The sequence below is a fragment of the Sturnira hondurensis genome, unplaced genomic scaffold (assembly GCF_014824575.4).
Source record: "Sturnira hondurensis isolate 20B ecotype Veracruz unplaced genomic scaffold, ASM1482457v3 Scaffold0002735, whole genome shotgun sequence".
In the NCBI taxonomy this organism is placed as follows: Eukaryota; Metazoa; Chordata; class Mammalia; order Chiroptera; family Phyllostomidae; genus Sturnira; species Sturnira hondurensis.
Genome location: NW_028075366.1, coordinates 82315 through 100464, shown reverse-complemented (window position 1 = coordinate 100464; position 18150 = coordinate 82315). Strand labels below are relative to the sequence as shown.

The window sequence follows — 18150 nt, the reverse complement described above, 5'->3', positions numbered from 1 at the left end:
AGTGTCAGGAGATGAGGTCAGAGGCTTGTCAGAAACCTCTGCCCCAGTTTCCGGAAACTGTGGGGCATCCTGAGACTCCAGAGAGTCGGAGACCAGGCCTCTGAGACTCCCCATGTGCTTCTGTGACAAATGCGCGCCAGCATGGAGGCTCACAGCCCGGGATGTGTGATCTTGGGGTCCAGGAGGTTGGGAGTCCAAACCTGCTGACCTTGAGGAGTGTGTAAGGGCTGCCTTCTAGCCTGGAGGCTCCGGGGAGGGTCCCACCCTTGTTTTCCAGCCTCTAGAGACCCTGAGTCCCGTGACACGGGGCTCCTTCCTCTCTTGTCTTCAAAGCCAGTGGGTCCTTCTCAGGAGGTGACACTGGGACCCAGTGTCTGCTTCCTCCTTTTCTGAGGAGCCTGTGATGCCCTTGACCTTGGTGAGTCACCTGTCCTGAGGGCACAGGGACAAATATCCAGGTCCCTGCTCTCACCTCCCTGCCCTTGAACCCGGACTGGGGCTGCTGGGTGGATGGAGGTTCCCTGTCAAGTTCTGAGGAACAGCCTGCAGATCCGCTCAGAGGCTGCACCACTTTGCGTCTCCACCAGGGGGCCCAGGGGCTCCCGATCCTCCAGGGCCTTGCACACTTGCTTTGTTTACATTAGTACCTTTAATTTATTCCTCAGTTACAGTGGACGTACAGTATGCTATTCCAAGTGTACAGCACGGGGGTTAGACATTATGAAGTGACCCCCCCCCCCAGTGAGTCTAGTGCCCACCATTATTCAAAAATAATTTGATCAATAGTCGTCCTGAGGAGTGTGCAGTGATATTCACTGTGGTTCTTTGCTGAAGTTCCTTCCCTGGACTTTCGATCCAAGTCAGGTGGGAAGTGAGGATTCACATGCAGGAGGCAGAGACCACTCCAGGGACAGAGGTGGGTGGGCGAGGGCCCAGGGCAGGTGCAGTCCCACAGGTGACAGGTGTGGGTGAGACCAAAGTCTTGAGCAGCACATGTCCGGTCCCCAGAAAGCAGGTGAGAACTCAGGGCTCCAGGAGGAGGAAGAGGGAGGCAGAGGCTGCAGGCCCCTGGGGCCTGACTGAGATCCAGGAGAGAAGGGAGGAGACCGGGGCAGCAGTGGGGCTGGGCTGTGAGTGGGGTGAGTGTCAGACCTGGAGCCAAACCCTGGAGAAGGAGACGGACCACACAGGGGGCCAGGTCCCCGCTGCTCCTGCACACTTCCGAGGACAGAGTCCTGTGCAAAACGCATCCTCACCAGGTGCACCATGAAATTCACAGAATGGACGTGATTCTTGGTCTCTTGGGCTCTAGTGAGATCTGTGGGTGCTGAGGGAGGTCCCTCCTGGGGGCCTGGGGACTAATCTTTCTGGCAGGAGCTCCCTTGTGTCCATCCCTGTGGTCCGTGTGGCCAACCGTGCCAGCTGTGCCCAGCCTCTGCCAGAATCCCCACCAGGATCAGCAACACCACACCAGCCAGGCCGATGCGGACACAGTTCCCCACCGTGTAATTCTGGTAGGGGGTGGCTGGAAGCAGAGGACAGGGGGTCACTGACAGGTGGGGAAGAATCAGCCAATCCCAGGGCCTATGAGACAGGAGCTCCTTCTTTATTGGGCAGGCCCGACCCTTCCAGCACTGCCCTGGCCCAGCTGCCTGGTAATGTGCTTGTCTGGGAGACTGGTCCTGTGGGGGGGTGGTGATTTCAGGGGTTGTTCCTGGGAGTCAGAAAGGACCAGTGTTCATCTCCTGCAAAGATCCTCCCTTGCCTGGGAGCACCCAGCCCCTGCCCTCCCCACCTCAAGGCCCCTGGGTCCGCACCCCCAGGCTTCACTACCAGTCAGCCACAGCTCCCCAGTGCAGGGCCCAGTGCAAACTCAGACTTGCTCAGGGATCCAGGGTGAGTCCCCCCTCCAAACTCTCACACCCCCAGGCTGAACAGGTCTCTTGCTCTACAGGATGCAACATGTCCCTGCCTGCTGAGGGTCCACCCACCAGCAGAGAAGCAGACCCATCCGCACTGCCACCCGAGTGTCCACTCCCCAGCAGAGCCCCCAGAGAGGAGGCTCCAAGCAGAGGTGCCCACTTCCCAGCCCAGGAGGGGCTCCTGTGAGGGGGCAGGAGAAGCCCTGAGCCCAGGTTCCTCCTTGGCCCGTCCCTCTTAGCCTGGCCCTGCAGCTCCCACAGCGTCCACAGACAGCCTCTTTCTCTGTCCTTCTCAGTACAGAGGACGCCCCTGGACTCCCAGGAAAGGGGACAGAGACGTGTGAGGACAGCGGGATGGAATTCTCTGTGTCTACTTATCTGAGGGGCAGGACTCCCCTCAGAATGTCTTGTCTCTCTCCATACTTGAGCACAAAGCAGTTGGACCCTGGTCCAGAGATAAACAGGTGGGTGGGACCCACCTCACCTGGCCACATGGCCATGAGGTCCTGAAGGCTGGCTGCACCTAGCAAGACAACTGTGTCCCCCACAGTCCCCCAAGGCAGTGGGGGGTCACGGGGTGAGGACAAACTGGGTGGATATGCCCCCAGGCCTCAACGACTGTCATGCACTGACCCATGGGATGACTGAGTCACAGCAGAATAAGGGGAAACGGGAGAGAAAATGCTCAATGTTGAAAGAACAACTACCCCCTTCCTGGCTTGCTCCTTGAGGGAGGTGGCCCTCCTCATTGGAACTGTGACTCCAGGACCTCACTGAGGCTGACCACACATATGGGAAGGACAGCCTCATCCCAAAGGGGTCCCAAAGCACCATCTGGCCCTAGTCAGGGACCCCATGGACCCCACGACTTGCCCAATAGTGGATGGACCACCCACAGGGGACACTTTGCTCGGGGCCCTAGGGAGTCTGCCTAGGTGGACGAAAAAGGCTGAAAACCATTCTGAGTAAAAGGACCAATGGTCCCTTGAAGGGGGCCTGTCTCTGAAAGCCCACTCCCCACCCAGTCCTGCAAGACAGCTCCCAGCCCACCCCATGCTGGGGCTCCGTGTCCAGGCCATTGTAGTGTCCAGATGGGAAAAGGGTTCCAGGGATCTCAGCCAGGTGTGAAGGCCAAGGGTCAGGAGTGCAGAGGGGCAGGGGAGCCACAGGGCTGGGGGTCAGCAGGAGGGCAGGGAGACGGGCACAGAGGACCCAGCTGGGGACAGGGTGCAGGGATCTGGGACAAGCCTGAGGGTGGAGTGGAGATGTCCTCATCTGCCACCTTCAGCTCCAGGGGTTCACTTTGATTGGACCAGATGGGTCCTTTGAGATACTGGCAGAAATAACTCCTGGCCATGACTTCACTCATTGCATCAGTGGGGAATCTGGCCTCTGCCCACTGGGTGCCTTGTCGAGACCTGATTCTCTGATCCCAATAAACTGATGTGTTCTTCTCCTGCACCAGACGGAATAGGTCAGCCCCAGCAGGCCCCTGGCACACGATGGTCACAGGCTGTCCCCGGGGGATCACAGGGCCCGGCTGGGCCCAGATGGAGGGTTTGGGCAGGACCCCTGGGAGGAAGCAGAGTACATCTCAGGGTCCCTCAGGAAAAAGTCACCACTCTCACAGCCCCCCGTTTTCTGGGTTCACTTCCGTTCTTTTAGCAGAGCTATGCAACCATCCCCACCACCCAGTTCAGAACCTCCCACCATCCTTTCCCCAAACACCACCCCCCACATCCACTCCAGGGGACTGTGGGTCCTCATCACTGCAGAGTGACCCCCCAGACACAGGACCCCGTGTCCTAGTCACATGTCAGGCTTTTCTCAGGGTGACACTGGAGTGAGGGGGAGTCAGTGCAGGGTGGGGCCTTGGGCACATCTCCCTGTCAAGGCTACTTGCTAGGAGACACAGACTCTGGGAGGGGGGCAGAGGGTGAGGGTGAGGGGTCACGTGTGGGGACAGGGAAGCAGGAGTGTGAGATGTGGGAGTGGCCTGAGCCGGGTATGAAGGGCAGCTGGGTGACACTGTGGGGACCAAGGGGGATGCAGAGCTCCCCTGGAAGTCCAGGGCAATGGAGCTCCGCCCAGATCTGGTCACATGACCCCAGTGGGTGGGGATTCTCGTCTCCAGGGCAGTCCTCTGAGCAGCACTCAGCTCTGTTCCCACTGCATTCTCTGCCTTCCCTGCAGCCTGTTCCCATTTCTAGTATTGAAGGTCCTCAACCCCATGTGTGCCACGTGGCTGGGAGGGTGGAAGAGAGGGCTCCTGGCCCTGAAACAGGACGATGGCCCCCACTGCAGGTGATCCCCAATAGAGGCAGGTGCTGGACAAGGCTCCCCACTCATTCACTCCCTCCCTCCCTCGCTCATTCTTTCAACCACACCCCAGTTCCTCTCCATCCATCTGCAGAGGGGCTCCACGGGCCACTGGCCCCACAAACACGAGACTCACACACAAAGGTCTGCCTCCTTGTCTGCAGGGTCCAGGGAGCGCAGAGGCTGATGAACGTAAAGTGCAAACCCACAGCCACACACTGTGACAGGTGCCCCAGGTGAGTGGGAGTCTCGGAACGGACAAGGGACAGCTGACCTTTTCTAGGGGGCCCAGGGGAGAGGGACTGAGCTGAGGTACAATGGCCAAGTGTGACCCAGCCCAGCTCAGCAAGAGAGTCAGCCTGGGAGGAGGTGCAGAGAGCGAGACAAGGGTGTGTGTGGAAGTGGAGGAAAGGCTGCGTCTCCGCAGATCAGTGGGTCAAACAGTGAGAGAATAGACCCACCCAGACAGAGACATGGGCCTGGGTCCAGTCTGAGCTGGAGATGAGCCGTCAGGGGACTGGAATGAATGTTAATACTTTGCCAGAAAACACAACATTCATGGAAAATTGAATCTAAAACGGTAGACTCACCCTCCTGCGTGTGGACGGCCTGGCCCAGGCAGAGCACTGGGGGAGAAGCTGTGGTGAGAAAAACGCCCAGGGCCCGGCCTCCCCTCACCCCTGGGGGCTGCAGTCAGGGGCCCTGATGGAGGCAGGGCTCAGCCCCCGAGAGTCCAGCTCCCTTCTCAGCTTCACCTCTGAGCACAGCCCTTCTTCTGGCTCTGAGTTTCAACAAAGCCCCAGTCCCCTCTCCCAAACAGGTCCTCAGTCTGAACCTGTTCCCACTCCCAAGTACCCACTTCTGGGACTCAACCTTCCATGGTCAGACCTGGGTCAGGGCCAGAGCTGAGGGGTCAGAACCCCAGGAGGAACCATGAGTCTCCTGGGCTGGAGTCAGGACTCAAAAGGGACAAAGATGCCTCCGAAAGTTTCCACCTGCTCTGTCCCGAGAGGCTGTCCCTCCAATCCAGGACTCACTGAGGACCGAGAGGAGATTGGCATGGGACTCCACGCCCAGCCCCACGGCTGTCACCGTCCTGGAGCCAGAGGGTGGAGGACAGAGCCTGCAGCTGCCAGAGTGGTCAGGAGGTCAGGAAACACTGACTGGGAGCCGTCTTGATGTTGCTACCTCAGTGGCCTCGTGCAAAGGGGCAGAGCTCTTTATAGTTCTTTCCCCCAGCCAGTGACACAGGGGAGGAGGGTCCCTTGGCTTCCAAAAATAATTCTTCCACCCATGCTGGGATGAGACTGAACTCATACCCCCTGAGTGCGGACCTCACTTTGATCCACGGCACAAGGCAGAGAGGCGTGGATCTGTGCAACCAGCTGACACCAATTTCGGTTCCACCTCCACACACACCCATTGTTCTTGTACAAAGTGTTGCACCGTTTCACACCAACGTGTCTTCAAATTAAAAATGGGAAGCCTGAGATCCCCCACCCCCATGCATTAAATGTTCAGCTGCATGTTAAATCCCAGCAAGGGAGTCCGTGCAGTAAATATGTGTTCTTAGCACCACTTCCCTTCCCATCTCCCCGCCCCCCCTGCCCCCCTGCCCCCGTGGTGGCCCTGGAAACAGGAGAGGGCAGGCTGCTGCATCAGCAAATGCAAAACCCTAAAGAGATGGAGCCCCTTTAAACGCCTTAAAGGAAGAGAGGCTGCGGGAGCTGCTCTGGGGGAGGGAGGGCACATGGGGCCCCCAGCTGGGTGCTGGGAGGAAGGGCAGGAGCAGGGCTGGGACGGTGTTTGTGCGCCTCGCAGCTCCAGGGGCAACGATGCTGCATGCGAATGCCACAAATCATTACGTTGCATACCTTCACCTCACACAGTGTTCCCTGTCAGCTGTGTCTCGATTTTCAACAAAGGCGAGTCTGCATCCGAATACTTGGAATATCCCTCAAGCACGCAGGCAGGGCCCTCATGCTGCCCAGTCCTCCTCCTGGGACCCGGGTGGGGTGGTGACCCCCGGGGACGGACCCAGGTTCTCGAGCTGGATTCTGGCCCCACCTTGCAGCCCAGGGTCTTACTCTCACACACAGAGTAGAGTAGCTGCTCAGATCTCCACGCCCCCCGTTTCTGAGTGTGCCCAGCTGGCTCAGCCCAAACAGGAGTGTCTGCCATGGGGTCTGCGGGACAGAGCCTGATCCTAGAACGCCCAGGGGTCTCTGCTTCTTGGTGTTCCCAGGAGACCCAAGTGCGCAGCCCTTCCCAAGGCATCCACGTTCTCCTTCTCCTCAGCCCCTTCACTCCTCCTGCTGGGAGGACCTTGGTGTCCGGCCCGGAAGGCAACCCAGGATTGCAGGTGGACTCACCCGCTTGGGTCCAGATCCTCAGACCTCAATGGAACTTGGAAGGAAGACCTCCTGACCTTGATCCACCTTCATCTGAAGCCAAAGCTCCCAAGAATGTCACGGTGCTGTCTGGGCTGTCAGCCTAGGCAGCCTGGCCTGGACTTGGGCTGGGGAGAGACTCAGCTGCCCACGGGCTCCCCCTGCCGCCCTGGGCTGTGGATGGCCACGTGTCCAGGGCAGGATTTTCCATCGCCATCTTCCGCTCCCTTCCTTCCTTCCCCGGACTCACTGAGACACAAGGTGATGAAAGTGGGGGGTGAGGATGAAATAAAGAACAAACTGACAGCAACCAGAGGGGAGAGGGGAGGATGATAACGGGGGAGAGAAGGGGAAGGGCCATCAGGGAACATGTATAAAGGACCCATGGACAAAGGGGGGGAGGATTGAGGGTGGGAGGTGCGAGGGGATGGGGTGGGGGAAGTGGTGCCAGGAAAATAGAGACAACTGTGGTTGACCAACAATTTTAAAAAAGCAAAGAATAAAGTACGAATTTTTAATAAACAGCAAGAAAAATGCCTCAGCCGCACCCAAAGCAGGAGCCACGCCGAAGTCTCAAGTGCACAGGATGTGGCCAGCTGGGCTCCCCACCACGATTTAAACAGCAACCACCCAGACAATGGGCGGTTGGTTTTCTCTCCACTCCGTGTAGGTCTCTGATCTTCCCCAGGTTGGGGCTGAGGGAGAAGCCACCCAGCCTCCTGGACGTTGAGGCTGAGTGAGGCTCCCCTCGCCTGCTCCTGGGTCCCTGGAAGGACAGGAGGGCGGCTCCGCCCACCCCCTCAGCTCCTGGTCTCAGCAAGCCCTGCACTCCTCCCAAAGCTGACACTTCTGGGCCTTCCCTCCCTCCCCTCCAAGACCCTGGGACAGCACACAGCACCCCTTTACCACCGAGACATGTCAGTGTGCGGTTCTTGGGCAATGAAAACAGTTACAACCCACAGATCCCAACGATTACGCCAACGGGGATTCTGACTCAGCGCCACCTGCAAAGCCAGCGACCTTCCCGCATCAGCGCCACTGAGTTGCTGGATGTAACTTAGCGTGGACCTTCACCGGGTGCCGGGGGTTGGCCGCCCCCAGCGGGGCCACTGTGCCACCCACGGTTTCCAGGGAAGTGAGGGGTCACAGGGTCAGAACAAACTGCGTGGACACCCTCCTGGGCCTGGAAGGTGGGGGCCACCTCTGGTCACGCACTGACCCCGGGGATCTCAGTCACAGAAGAGAGAGAAGACACCTGATTTTAAAGGAAGAATTCCCGCCCACACCTCACTCTCACCGTCTTTGTCGGACCCTGACTCCAGTGTGGCTCAGGCTCTGACTGCACCCGGCCTTGGCGGCCTCACCCCAAATATCCCCCAAACCACTGTCCAGTCCTGGTCTGAAACCCCACGGACCACACATGGCCTGGGGCCCCACAGAGTCTGGCCCAGGACAAAGGACACTTACTATAACACCATCCTGAAGGAAATGACACATGTCCCCTTGAAGGGGATCTGTCCCCACCAGGTGTCTGGAAGTCCACTCCCTACCCAGCCCTGCAGGGACAGCTCCCAGGCCACGCCAAGCTGGGGCTCAGTGTTCAGGCCATTGTGGTGTCCAGATGGGTCCAGGGCTGCAGGGCCCTGAGCCAGGTGTGAAGGCCAAGGGACAGGAGTGCAGAGGGGCAGGGGAGCCACAGGGCTGGGGGCCAGCAGGAGGGCAGGGAGACGGGCACAGAGGACCCAGCTGGGAACAAGGTGCAGGGACCTGGGACAAGCCTGAGGGTGGAGTGGACAGTCCCCATTTGTCTCTTTTGGCTCCAGGGGCTCACTGCCATCAGACCAGCCCAACTCTTGTGATGGAGGCAGAAATAACACCTGGCTCTCTTTTCATTCACTGCACAGATGCAAAATCTGGCCTCTGTCCCTGTGAACCGTGGGGGACGTGATTTCCTGGTCACTGCATGCAGACCTGACATCCTTCATTAGCAGATGGGCTACGTCAGCCCCAGCTGGGCCCTGGCACGTGCATGGTCAGAAGCAGTCCCTGGGGACCACAGACCTCGGCTCGGCCCTAAGGCGGGGCTTGGGAAGGGCCCCCGGGAGGAAGCAGAGCAGAATCTCTGAGTCTATTATGAGGAAATAGCCTTTCCTTCCCTGTCAGGACAGGACGGAAATAAGTCCTGTGTTACTGTTGCCCCCACAACATCTGTACTCTCCATCCTCATTTGAATCAGAACATTGCTTTTAGTTGGGCACGGTGCCTTGTGAAAGACAACCCAGCACCTGGTGACCCCAGAAGGAGTGCTAGGCAGCCTCTTGACCACATCTGTGAAAATGAGATGGGAAAGATCCTGGTGGTGAGAATCCCACGAAGGCATCTTGCAGGATGGCAATGAAGCCGGGAGGACCCTTTCCCACTTCTGCCTTTCTGTGCCATTTAGACTGCAAATGTATGCAATGGCCGGAGCCCCAGCAGCCACATGGATTCAAGAGGCAACCTACTAGTGCTGGTGGCCAGGAACTAAAGCTGCGGAGCAGAACGGGGGAGCCTGCATCCTTGGTGACAGTCTGAGGCTGAAACGCCGTCACTCACCAAACTCCACCAAAAAACGGCCTCTCCGTGTGTGAGAGAGAAACAAGCTGCTAAGATGCTCTCTGTTATGTGCAGTGATGCTGGGTGAGGAGTGAGGAGAAAGAAGCTGACCTGTGATGACTACCCCCCAGGCATAAGGAGAGAGCATAACCAGGAGACCCCCCCACTCTGGGCAACAGAAGTCTGAAAACAGAGATGCGATGAATGCGTAGGAAGCTTCTCAGCTGAGCAGATCAGAGCGGTGGGGGGCTGGAGGCGGAGAAGCCAGGGTGTGAGACGTTACTGAGTGCAGCGTGGGCTGCAGCCTGTTTGAGAGACCGAAAAAAACACACCCCAAACAAACAAACAAAAGAAACCCCTCAGCATGTATAGCAATAAGCGAATCAGACAGAGCAGGGCAGGTTGTGGCTAGACACCACCAGAGGAAATGCATTGATAAGAGATCTGCTACGACCTCAATTCAACTGATGGAGGGTTTCTGATGGAAAGCAAAGCCATCGGGTTTGTTTTTGCTAAGTGCACTTGCAGAAAAGAAGAGGGTGGATGTGGCTGGGAGAGGTCCCTGAGGCCCCAAGTGCTGCGGCAGTGGGGAGAGCTGGGCTTGGAAGGAGAGCCCCCGGCGCGGGTGTGGGTGCGTTGAAGGACCCAGGAAGTGAAATCCGAAGGGTGGTGGGACGGTGGGGTGAGATAAGGGGAATCAGTGAAGACACTGTTTATCTCCCCTGCAGTGGTGAGAGAGGAATCAGGCGTGAGTGGGCGAGAACCGGGGGTCCAGTTTTGTATTTCGTGGCTCTCTGAGGAATGTGGACATCAGTGCTGACATCCCAGGGGTGTTTGCAGGCACCTGGAGAGACCTGAGAAGGACATTCATCGGGTGTAACTGGGGTTTGGTCCCTCCCAGAACCCACAGGACTCCTGTCAGAACTGCCCCTGGTGTGGAAGAGATTAGGGATTGTGTAGAAATGACTCGCTCTCTTGTGTGTGCCTCACATGACCCAGAGAGAGAGCATGGCAAGGGAAGTTCCAGGGAGAAAAAAATGCCCACTGTTTCATTTCTTTCAATGGAGGTCAAGGTCAGTATGCTGCAGGGGAAGACTTCATTGTCACCGTATTCTCCAAAGCACCCTCATCTGCATGACTTCCCAGTGGGCAGCTTCCTTCCTCAATAGCGAGTTCCAGACAGGTTCCCAGGCACCTCCCACCGGGACATTCCATGGCCTTTCTCTATGGGACCTGCCCTTCCCAGGGTCAGAACAGGTTAGGGGACCCAGAGTGGGCAGGGCCTGCATGACTGTCTCTCCCTTGAGTGCCAAACAGGCCCCGGACTAGAGGCTGGGCTGAAGTGGGGCTCAGACCCCCGTTTGGCTCCTGCGGTCCTGCCTTTTCCTGCCAACTCACTGAGCCCCAGGAAGGTGCTGGGAGGAGGGGAAGTGGCCAGCCTCTCACGGACAGCTCTGTCCGTGTCCCGTGGGGAGGAGGACAGGGCCCTGCAGGTCCGGAAGTGTGCAGGGGCCACGTCAGAGGGGCCGCTTTCCGTGGTCTCACAGGAAAGGAGGTGGGCGCTCCCAGGCCCGACTCTGGCTTCCCGTTTGGGTCCAGAGGGTCTTTAACTTCCAGAAAGTGAGGTATTAGTGAGCTATTTTGTAGTATAACCAGGCTAAGCCCTTATCCAGATGAAACACTGATCGTATTAATTTATCAGATGTACTCACAGATGGAGAACAGATAGAGAAACAGAAAGACAGTTGGATAGGTAGTTACATACGTAGACACTCAGATACATTGATATATTTAGTTGCACAGTTACATAGACTGAAAATTATAAAGTCAGATACAGAGATATGTAGAGGGATGTGTGTGGAACGTACAGTGAGATACACAGATAGAAAAACAGATACACAGATTGATGGTTACACAGATAGCTACATGGACACTTAGAGACATAGATACATACTAACACACATGGGTATGTAGACCCCTAGAAACCTGGACACGTAGATACGTAGAGAGTTGGACAGACGTTAGGAAAGATGCAGAGATAGTTACAGGGGTGTGTAAATGTTTAGATACCTACATAGCTACACAGACAGATAGATACATAGATGGGTAGATAGATACTAACATATAAAACAGATACATAGATACTTAGGCACATAGATACATACAGTTAAATAGACACTTAGGTAAATGTATTGATAGATAGTTCTGTAGATAAATAGATACTTAGATACATAGATCGTTACATAGATAGAGACTTAGATTCAGAGATAAATACATGGACAGCATGAGCAGGGAAACTTATTGGCTTGTCTTCCGGCCCTTACAGGCTGACAGTCGCCAGCAACACATTTGTGTGAACATTTCGTTCTCCCACGTGCAGAAGCCGAACCATACCACTCTCTTGAGACTTTCATGTTATTACTGGGGTGGGACACAGAGGAGAGTGTCACACCGGAGGACACTCAGTCACCCCCCTCATGCTCTCCAGGGCAGGTGGCACCCTGCTCAGTCTCTGTGTCCCTCTGTGTCCTGTGACCCCGGACTGCACTCTGCACACACCTGCCTCCCAGCTGGCTCTAGTAGTTCCTAAATTAAAAGCCCCTGATTCCATAGAAGCAGATGTACTAATGCATGAGTCGTGTTGTCCAAAGTTTGGTGGGCGAGGCTTCTGGGAAGATTGAGTTAGCAAAGAACCAGATGGGTCTGGGCTGGTGGCTTCATTTCTGTCTGGAGGCTGACACGTGACCCTGGGCCTATTAAGGCACATATCACAGGCCCTGTGTGGAGAGTAGGGGGACTCCTAGCCTCCGTCCCTCACAACATGGAGTCCTATCATCATGGCCTCACAGGGGAGGGCCCAGCCCTGTGAGGAGGAGACAGGACAGAATCAGGAGCTGGAGGGAAATATCTGAGACTCCTCAGGGTCACGGGGTCTCACTGCTGGGCCACAGCACCAGGCAGGCGGCCTCCCAGGCAGAGCTGGGGTCATCGGGAAGGGACTTCCTCATGGTCCTGGGTCAGCCAGGTGAGCTCAGATAGAGGCAGAAGATGTGTCTGCAATGCTGGTTGTCACATCCTCATGGACAGAGTGGGGCTCAGCCTCTCCAAGGGCACAGACCTGCGGCTCTCCCCAGACCTGGAACTCAGCCCAGGGGCACCCAGTCCCATGGTCACTGCTGCTCAGGGAGAAGAGCATCGGGCTCTGGGAGTGCGCCCTCCCTCTGGACACCAAGACCCCTGTGCATTGGGATCCTTGGCCTCAACCCCCCCTGCCCAGGGCCCCATGTTCCCCAGCCCCAGTCACCCAGCACCTCCAAGAACAGAAGGTTCAGACCATGGGCTTTGCCCTGGGGAGGAACCCAGGAGGTGAACCCACGGATCCACAGTGGTGTGGGCCCAGCCAACAGCATCTCCACGTGCTGCAGGGAACCTGGGGTCTGTGGTCGCCACAACTCTCAGGAAGCCTTTCTCTTTCTAGGGGAGAAGGAGCCCCCTCCCCTCCCCTCCAGAGAAACCCTGTGCTGAGGCTCGCCCTGTGCAAAGACCAACACGGCGGTGGTGCAGTGCCACTTATGCGTGTCTGTTGGTGCTGCCCCAGGTGGGGACGTGGGTGGGAGGGGGCAGGAGGGCAGGGCGCCGAAGCACCGAATGTCTGAGAGAGGGCTGAGTTCATGGCCGAGCTGCAGACAGGAGAGGGGCCGTGGAGGCCGAATCTGCGAGGAAGCCTTTGATGGGTTTGGGGGGAAAACCCAGATGAAAGGCTAGAAATCCCAAAGGAGCATTTGTCGGTCTCATGGGAGGGAGACCCCAGACAGTGAGACCACCGTAGGGACAGGTGTGGACACAGAGGAAATGTCCAGAGCTGAGGGCCTGGGGCCTCTGATACCTGTGGGAGGAGGTAAGGAAGAGGGCAGCAGACAGATGGGGGAGGGCCCTGGGGTTCTCTCTTAGAACCCACAGAGAGAATGGAGACCAGGAGAACTGGGGTGGGTCGGCGATCATGTCAGGTCCGGAGGCAAATCCTGGAAGCCTCAGAAGAATGTGAGTGTCACAGCCCTGTGCTCCGGGGACGGAGTGAGGGTCCCGCAGGGCCGCCGGCTCTGGCACACTTCAGAGTGCACGGTGAGAGTGGCGTCCGGTCTCCTGGGCTCCAGCTCCAACTTCGGGGCCCTGGGCAAGACTCCTCTCGGGGCTTCAGGGTCTAATCTCTCTGGCAGGAGCTCCCTTGTGTCCATCCCTGTGGTCCGTGGGGCCAGCTGTGCCAGCTGTGCCCAGCCTCTGCCAGAATCCCCACCAGGATCAGCAACACCACGCCAGCCAGGCCGATGCGGACACAGTTCCCCACCGTGTAATTCTGGGACATGGGGGCTGGAAGCAGAGGACAGGGGGTCACTGACAGGTGGGCAAGAACCAGCCAAGTCCAGAGCCTATGAGACAGGAGCTTCTACCCCACTGGACAGGACTTGTCCCTTTGACTCCCCGCCCTGGGGACTCTCCCCTGGCGACTTACCTGTCTGGGAGCCCCCTTCGGTGGGTGCTAGGGGGACTTCTGTAGGTGGAGGGATGACTGTTGAGACTGGGAATGTAAATTCTTGGGATTTTCCTGGGAGTGAGAAAGCACCAGTGCTTGCCTCCTGCAAAGACCCTCCCCTCCCTGGGAGCACCCAGCCCCTGCCCTCCCCACCTCCAGGCCCCTGGGCCACACCCCCAGGCTTCACTACCAGTCAGCCACAGCTCCCCAGTGCAGGGACCAGCTGCACACAGACTTGCTCAGGGATCCAGGGTGAGTCTTCCCTCCTCACTCTCACACCCCCAGGCTGAACAGGCCTCTTGCAGGTGAAGATGCAAGATGTCCCTGCCTGCTGAGTGTCCACCCCTCAGGAGAGAAGCAGGACCACCCCCACTGCCCACTCCCAAGCAGAGCCCCCCCTGAGGGGTCCCCGAGGCTGAGGTCCCCACTTCCCAGCCCAAATGGGGCTCCACGTGGGGGCACTGAGTTCTCCAGGGGCTCCAGTGAGGGGGCAGGAGAAGCCCTGAGCCCAGGTTCCTCCTTGGCCCGTCCCTCTCAGCCTGGCCCTGCAGCTCCCACAGCCTCCACACCCGGCCTCTTTCTCTGCCCTTCTCAGTACGGAGGACGCCCCTGGACTCCCAGGAAAGGGGACAGAGACATGAGAGCACAGCAGAATGGAATTCTCTGTGTCTACTTGTCTGAGGGGCTGGACACCCCTCAGAATGTCCTGTCCCCCTCCACACGTGAGCACAAAGCAGTTAACGGTGCGTATCACCTGGATGGACCAGGATCATGGTCCACAGAGAAACAAGGTGAGGGGCAGACATGTCACCTGGCCGTAGGATAAGAGGGTCCTGGGGGCTGACCCCACTTGTCAGGTCACTGTGCCTCCCACAGATGCCAGGGCAGGGAGGGATCACAACCTCGGAATAGAGGGGGGAACACACCCCCAGGCCTGGAGGATTGGGAACACCCTGGACATGCACGCTGACCCTTGGGATGTCTGTGTCACAGCGGGACAAAGAGAAATGGGGGGAGACGTGGCCTGGGGCCCCTCAGCATCTGGCTCAGATGTTTCTCTCCTTCTCTTTTTTCTTCCCTTCCCCAGTCTCTAATAATAAACAAGTAAAATCTTTAAATTTTTTTCTGAAATTCTTCCTTAAAGAAAAGAAAAAGAAAATACCAGGAGATGGCAGTAACTGACATTAATAAAAGGACAGTTAATACTACCCTGAACAAGAGGACACACATCCCCTTCAAGGGGATCTGTCCCTAACTGGTATCTAGAAGTCCACTCCCCACCCAGTCCTGCGGGGACAGCTTCCAGGCCATTCCACGCTAGGCTGTGACCAGCATCCCATGCTAGGCTCAGTATCCAGGCCATTGTGGTGTCTGATGGTGTCTAGGGGTTGAGGCCAAGGACATGAGTGCGGGGGGTCAGGAGAGCCGCAGGGCTGGGGGCCAGCAGGAGGGCAGGGAGCCTGGGACAGGGGACCCAGCCGGGGACAGGGTGTGGGGACCTGGGACAAACCTGAAGGTGAAGTGGAGACGTCCTCGTCTGCCACCTTCAGCTCCAGGGGCTCACTGTGCTCAGACCAGCTGGACCTTTTCCAGTAGTAGCAGCAATAACGCCCAACCGTGTCTTCACTCACTGCGGGGATGAGAAATCTGGCCTCTGTCCACGGGGAGCCATGTTGAGACAAGATTTTCTGGTCCCTAAAAGTAGATCTTCTAGACGCCAGGCGGATCACGTCAGCCCCAGCAGGGCCCCGGCACACGATGGTCACAGGTTGTCCCCGGGGGATCACAGGGCCCGGTCTGGCCCAGATGGAGGGTTTGGGAAGGGCTCCTGAGAGCAAGCAGAGCAGATCTCAGGGTTCATCATGAGGAAATAGCTTTTCCTTCCCTATGAGGACAGGAGGACAGTGAGGCAGAGACTGGTGTCGCCTCCACTGCATCTGTACTCTCCACCTTCATTTGAACCAGAACATCACTTTGTAACCAGATCCAGTACCTCGTGAAACAAAACACAACACCTGGCAGCTTCAGGGTTAGTCCTGTGCAACTGTGTGACTATGTCTGTGACAATGAGATGAAAGAATGTCACCCTAATGGTGACAGTCTCATTGAGTTATCTTGCCAGGTGGCAGTTAAGCCTGGAGGACCTTTTTCCACTTCTGCCTTTCTTTGCAAACACATGCAATGGCTGGAGTCCTGGCAGCCATCTTGCATCCAGAGGCAACCTTAGTGCTGGTGGCCCTGAACTAAGGTTGTGGAACAGAATGAAGGGAGCCTGCATCCCTGGTGACACACTGGGGCTGCCACACTGTCTCTTGCCAAACTCCACAGAAAACTGCTTCGTTGTGAGAGAGAGAAATAAGCTATGGAGATGATCTCTATTGTAGGCAGGGATGTGGGGGACAAGTAGATTGCTGAGAAAGGCCTTGAGGCCAGACAGACCTGTGGTGACTACCCCACAGGCATAAGGAGAGAGCATATTGAGGAGACCCTTCCCCTCTGGGCAACAGAAGTCTGAGCAGAGATGCAGTGAACACATAGGAAGCTGCTCAGCTGAGCAGATCAGGGCGGCCAGGGTGCTGAAAGCGGAGAACTCAGGGTGTGAGACCGTACTGAGTGCTGGGTGGGTGCAGCCTACAAGAGAGACTGAAAGAAACCCAGGGTGTCTGGTGATAAGGGAGTGAGACAGAGCAGGGCAGGATGGGGCTGGCCACAACCAGAGGAAATACATTGATAAGCAATCTGATAAGAGACCTCAATTCAACCAGCAGAGGGTTTCAGCTGGGAAGTTAACTCATCAGATTTGTTTTTTCTAACTTCACCTACAGGAAGGAAGAGGGCAGAGCCAGCAGAGAGCGCCCCCCGGAGGCCAATAGCTGCTGTGCAGGGGAAAGCAGATGGAGCTCAGATTTGGGACATGGGTACAGGTGAGGACAGGTGAGAACATGTGGGCTGAAATCAACAGGGTTCTGGGAAGGAGAAAGATGGGGGTGAGAAAAGGACAGTCAAGGATGATCGTGTTCTCTGGTCCTGGACTGACGACCTTCCCTGAGAAAACAGGAGCGGACGGATGAGGAGGCAGGTGTGAGTGGGCGAGAACCAGGGGTCCAGTATTTATGGGATCTCAGGCGTCTAGAAATCTGGAGGGACATTCTGTGGGTGTTTGTGGATGTCAGGAGAGACTGAGGGCAGAAATGACTCACCCTCCAGCGTGTGAATCGCCCGGCCCAGGCAGAGCACTGCAAGAGAAGCCCCAGTGAGAAAAATGCCCACTGCCCAGTTTTCGAAACGAGGGTTGCCGTCAGGGGAAGACCTCATTTCTACCAGAACCTCCAAACCACCCTCATCAACGTGACTCCCAGTGGGCCGCTTCCTTCCCCTATAACGGGCTCCCCCACAAGTTCCCGGTCACAGCCAGAGCTGGCTCCCAGCCAGAGCCCCCTCTGGCCTGCCTGTATCTATCTGACCTGTCCCTGTCTCAGCGTCCAGAACAGGTTAGAGGCCCTGGGCCCTCGACTGGAGACTTCAGTGCGGGTGACACAGATCAGTCACTGTCTGCATGACTGACTCTCTCTCTGGGGCCACCCCTTTTCTCCCTGAGGTCCTGACCTTGCGTTCCAACTCACCGAGGCCCAGGAAGGTGGTGGGATTGGGAGACATGACCAGCCTCTCACTGTCCTCTTTGTCCTTGTCCTGGAGGTCGGAGAACGAGGGCCCTGCTGGTCAGGAAGTGCGCAGGATGGATTCCCAGGAGCCTCCTCATGGCTCATTTCCGCGGTGACACAGGAAGTGACTGGGTGCTCCCAGGCCCGACTCTAGCTTCCCCTCTTCGGGTTCCAAGAGGCTTTGGTTTCCGGGAGGCATTTCTAGTGAGGTATTTCATAACCAGGCAGAGCCCGTGTCCTGATGACACCCACAGAGTATTAAATCCTCGGAGATAGATGATAAATTGATAGATATATGATACCTACATGGATACTTAGACACTCAGATACATAAAGGCATAAATAGTTACCTATGTACATGAATTCATAGACACATAGGTGGATATAGAAATAGTTACATAGGTATTTACATACATGGATACATACACAGATAATGAGATACATAGATAGATACATACAGAGTTAGTCACACAGATTCTTAGATACAGAGTTACATAGGCAGATACCAATAGATAGTTCATAGATATTGGGTTGGCTAGAAAGTCCCTTTAGTTTTTTTTTGTTTGTTTCTGTACAATGGCTCTAGTAGTGTGTATTTGTCTTTTCTTTTAATATATTTTATTGATTATGCCATTACAGTTGTCCCATTCCCCTCCACCCTACACACCCCCTCTCCCACCATTCCCCCCTTTAGTTCATGTCCATGTGTCATAAGTTCTTTAGCTTCTACA

At 56.6% G+C, this 18150-nt stretch overlaps 1 protein-coding gene across 1 annotated transcript; it reads right to left on the bottom strand.

The window, feature by feature from the left end:
- Positions 1-12815: 12815 nt before the first annotated feature.
- LOC118983317 (leukocyte-associated immunoglobulin-like receptor 2) lies at positions 12816-17517 on the bottom strand. The gene is made up of 5 exons (XM_037040658.1): positions 17381-17517; positions 16958-16993; positions 15268-15585; positions 13737-13829; positions 12816-13594 (listed from the first exon to the last, which is right to left on the bottom strand). Exons 1-5 carry the CDS (start codon positions 17412-17414, stop codon positions 13428-13430), a joined length of 648 nt encoding a protein of 215 aa, XP_036896553.1. The 5' UTR covers positions 17415-17517; the 3' UTR covers positions 12816-13427.
- Between the last annotated feature and the right edge of the window lie 633 nt (positions 17518-18150).

Bases quoted from the DNA above. Each gene is read 5' to 3' on its own strand.
- LOC118983317 (XM_037040658.1), bottom strand. From the start codon at position 17,414: ATGTCTCCCAATCCCACCACCTTCCTGGGCCTCG. The intron at 15,586-16,957 runs GTGAGTCATTTC...GCTTGCTCTCAG, and splicing joins GGCGATTCACACGCTGGAGG to GAGCCCTTCCCAAACCCTCC. The intron at 13,595-13,736 runs GTAAGTCGCCAG...CTCTGCTTCCAG, and splicing joins CGAAGGGGGCTCCCAGACAG to CCCCCATGTCCCAGAATTAC.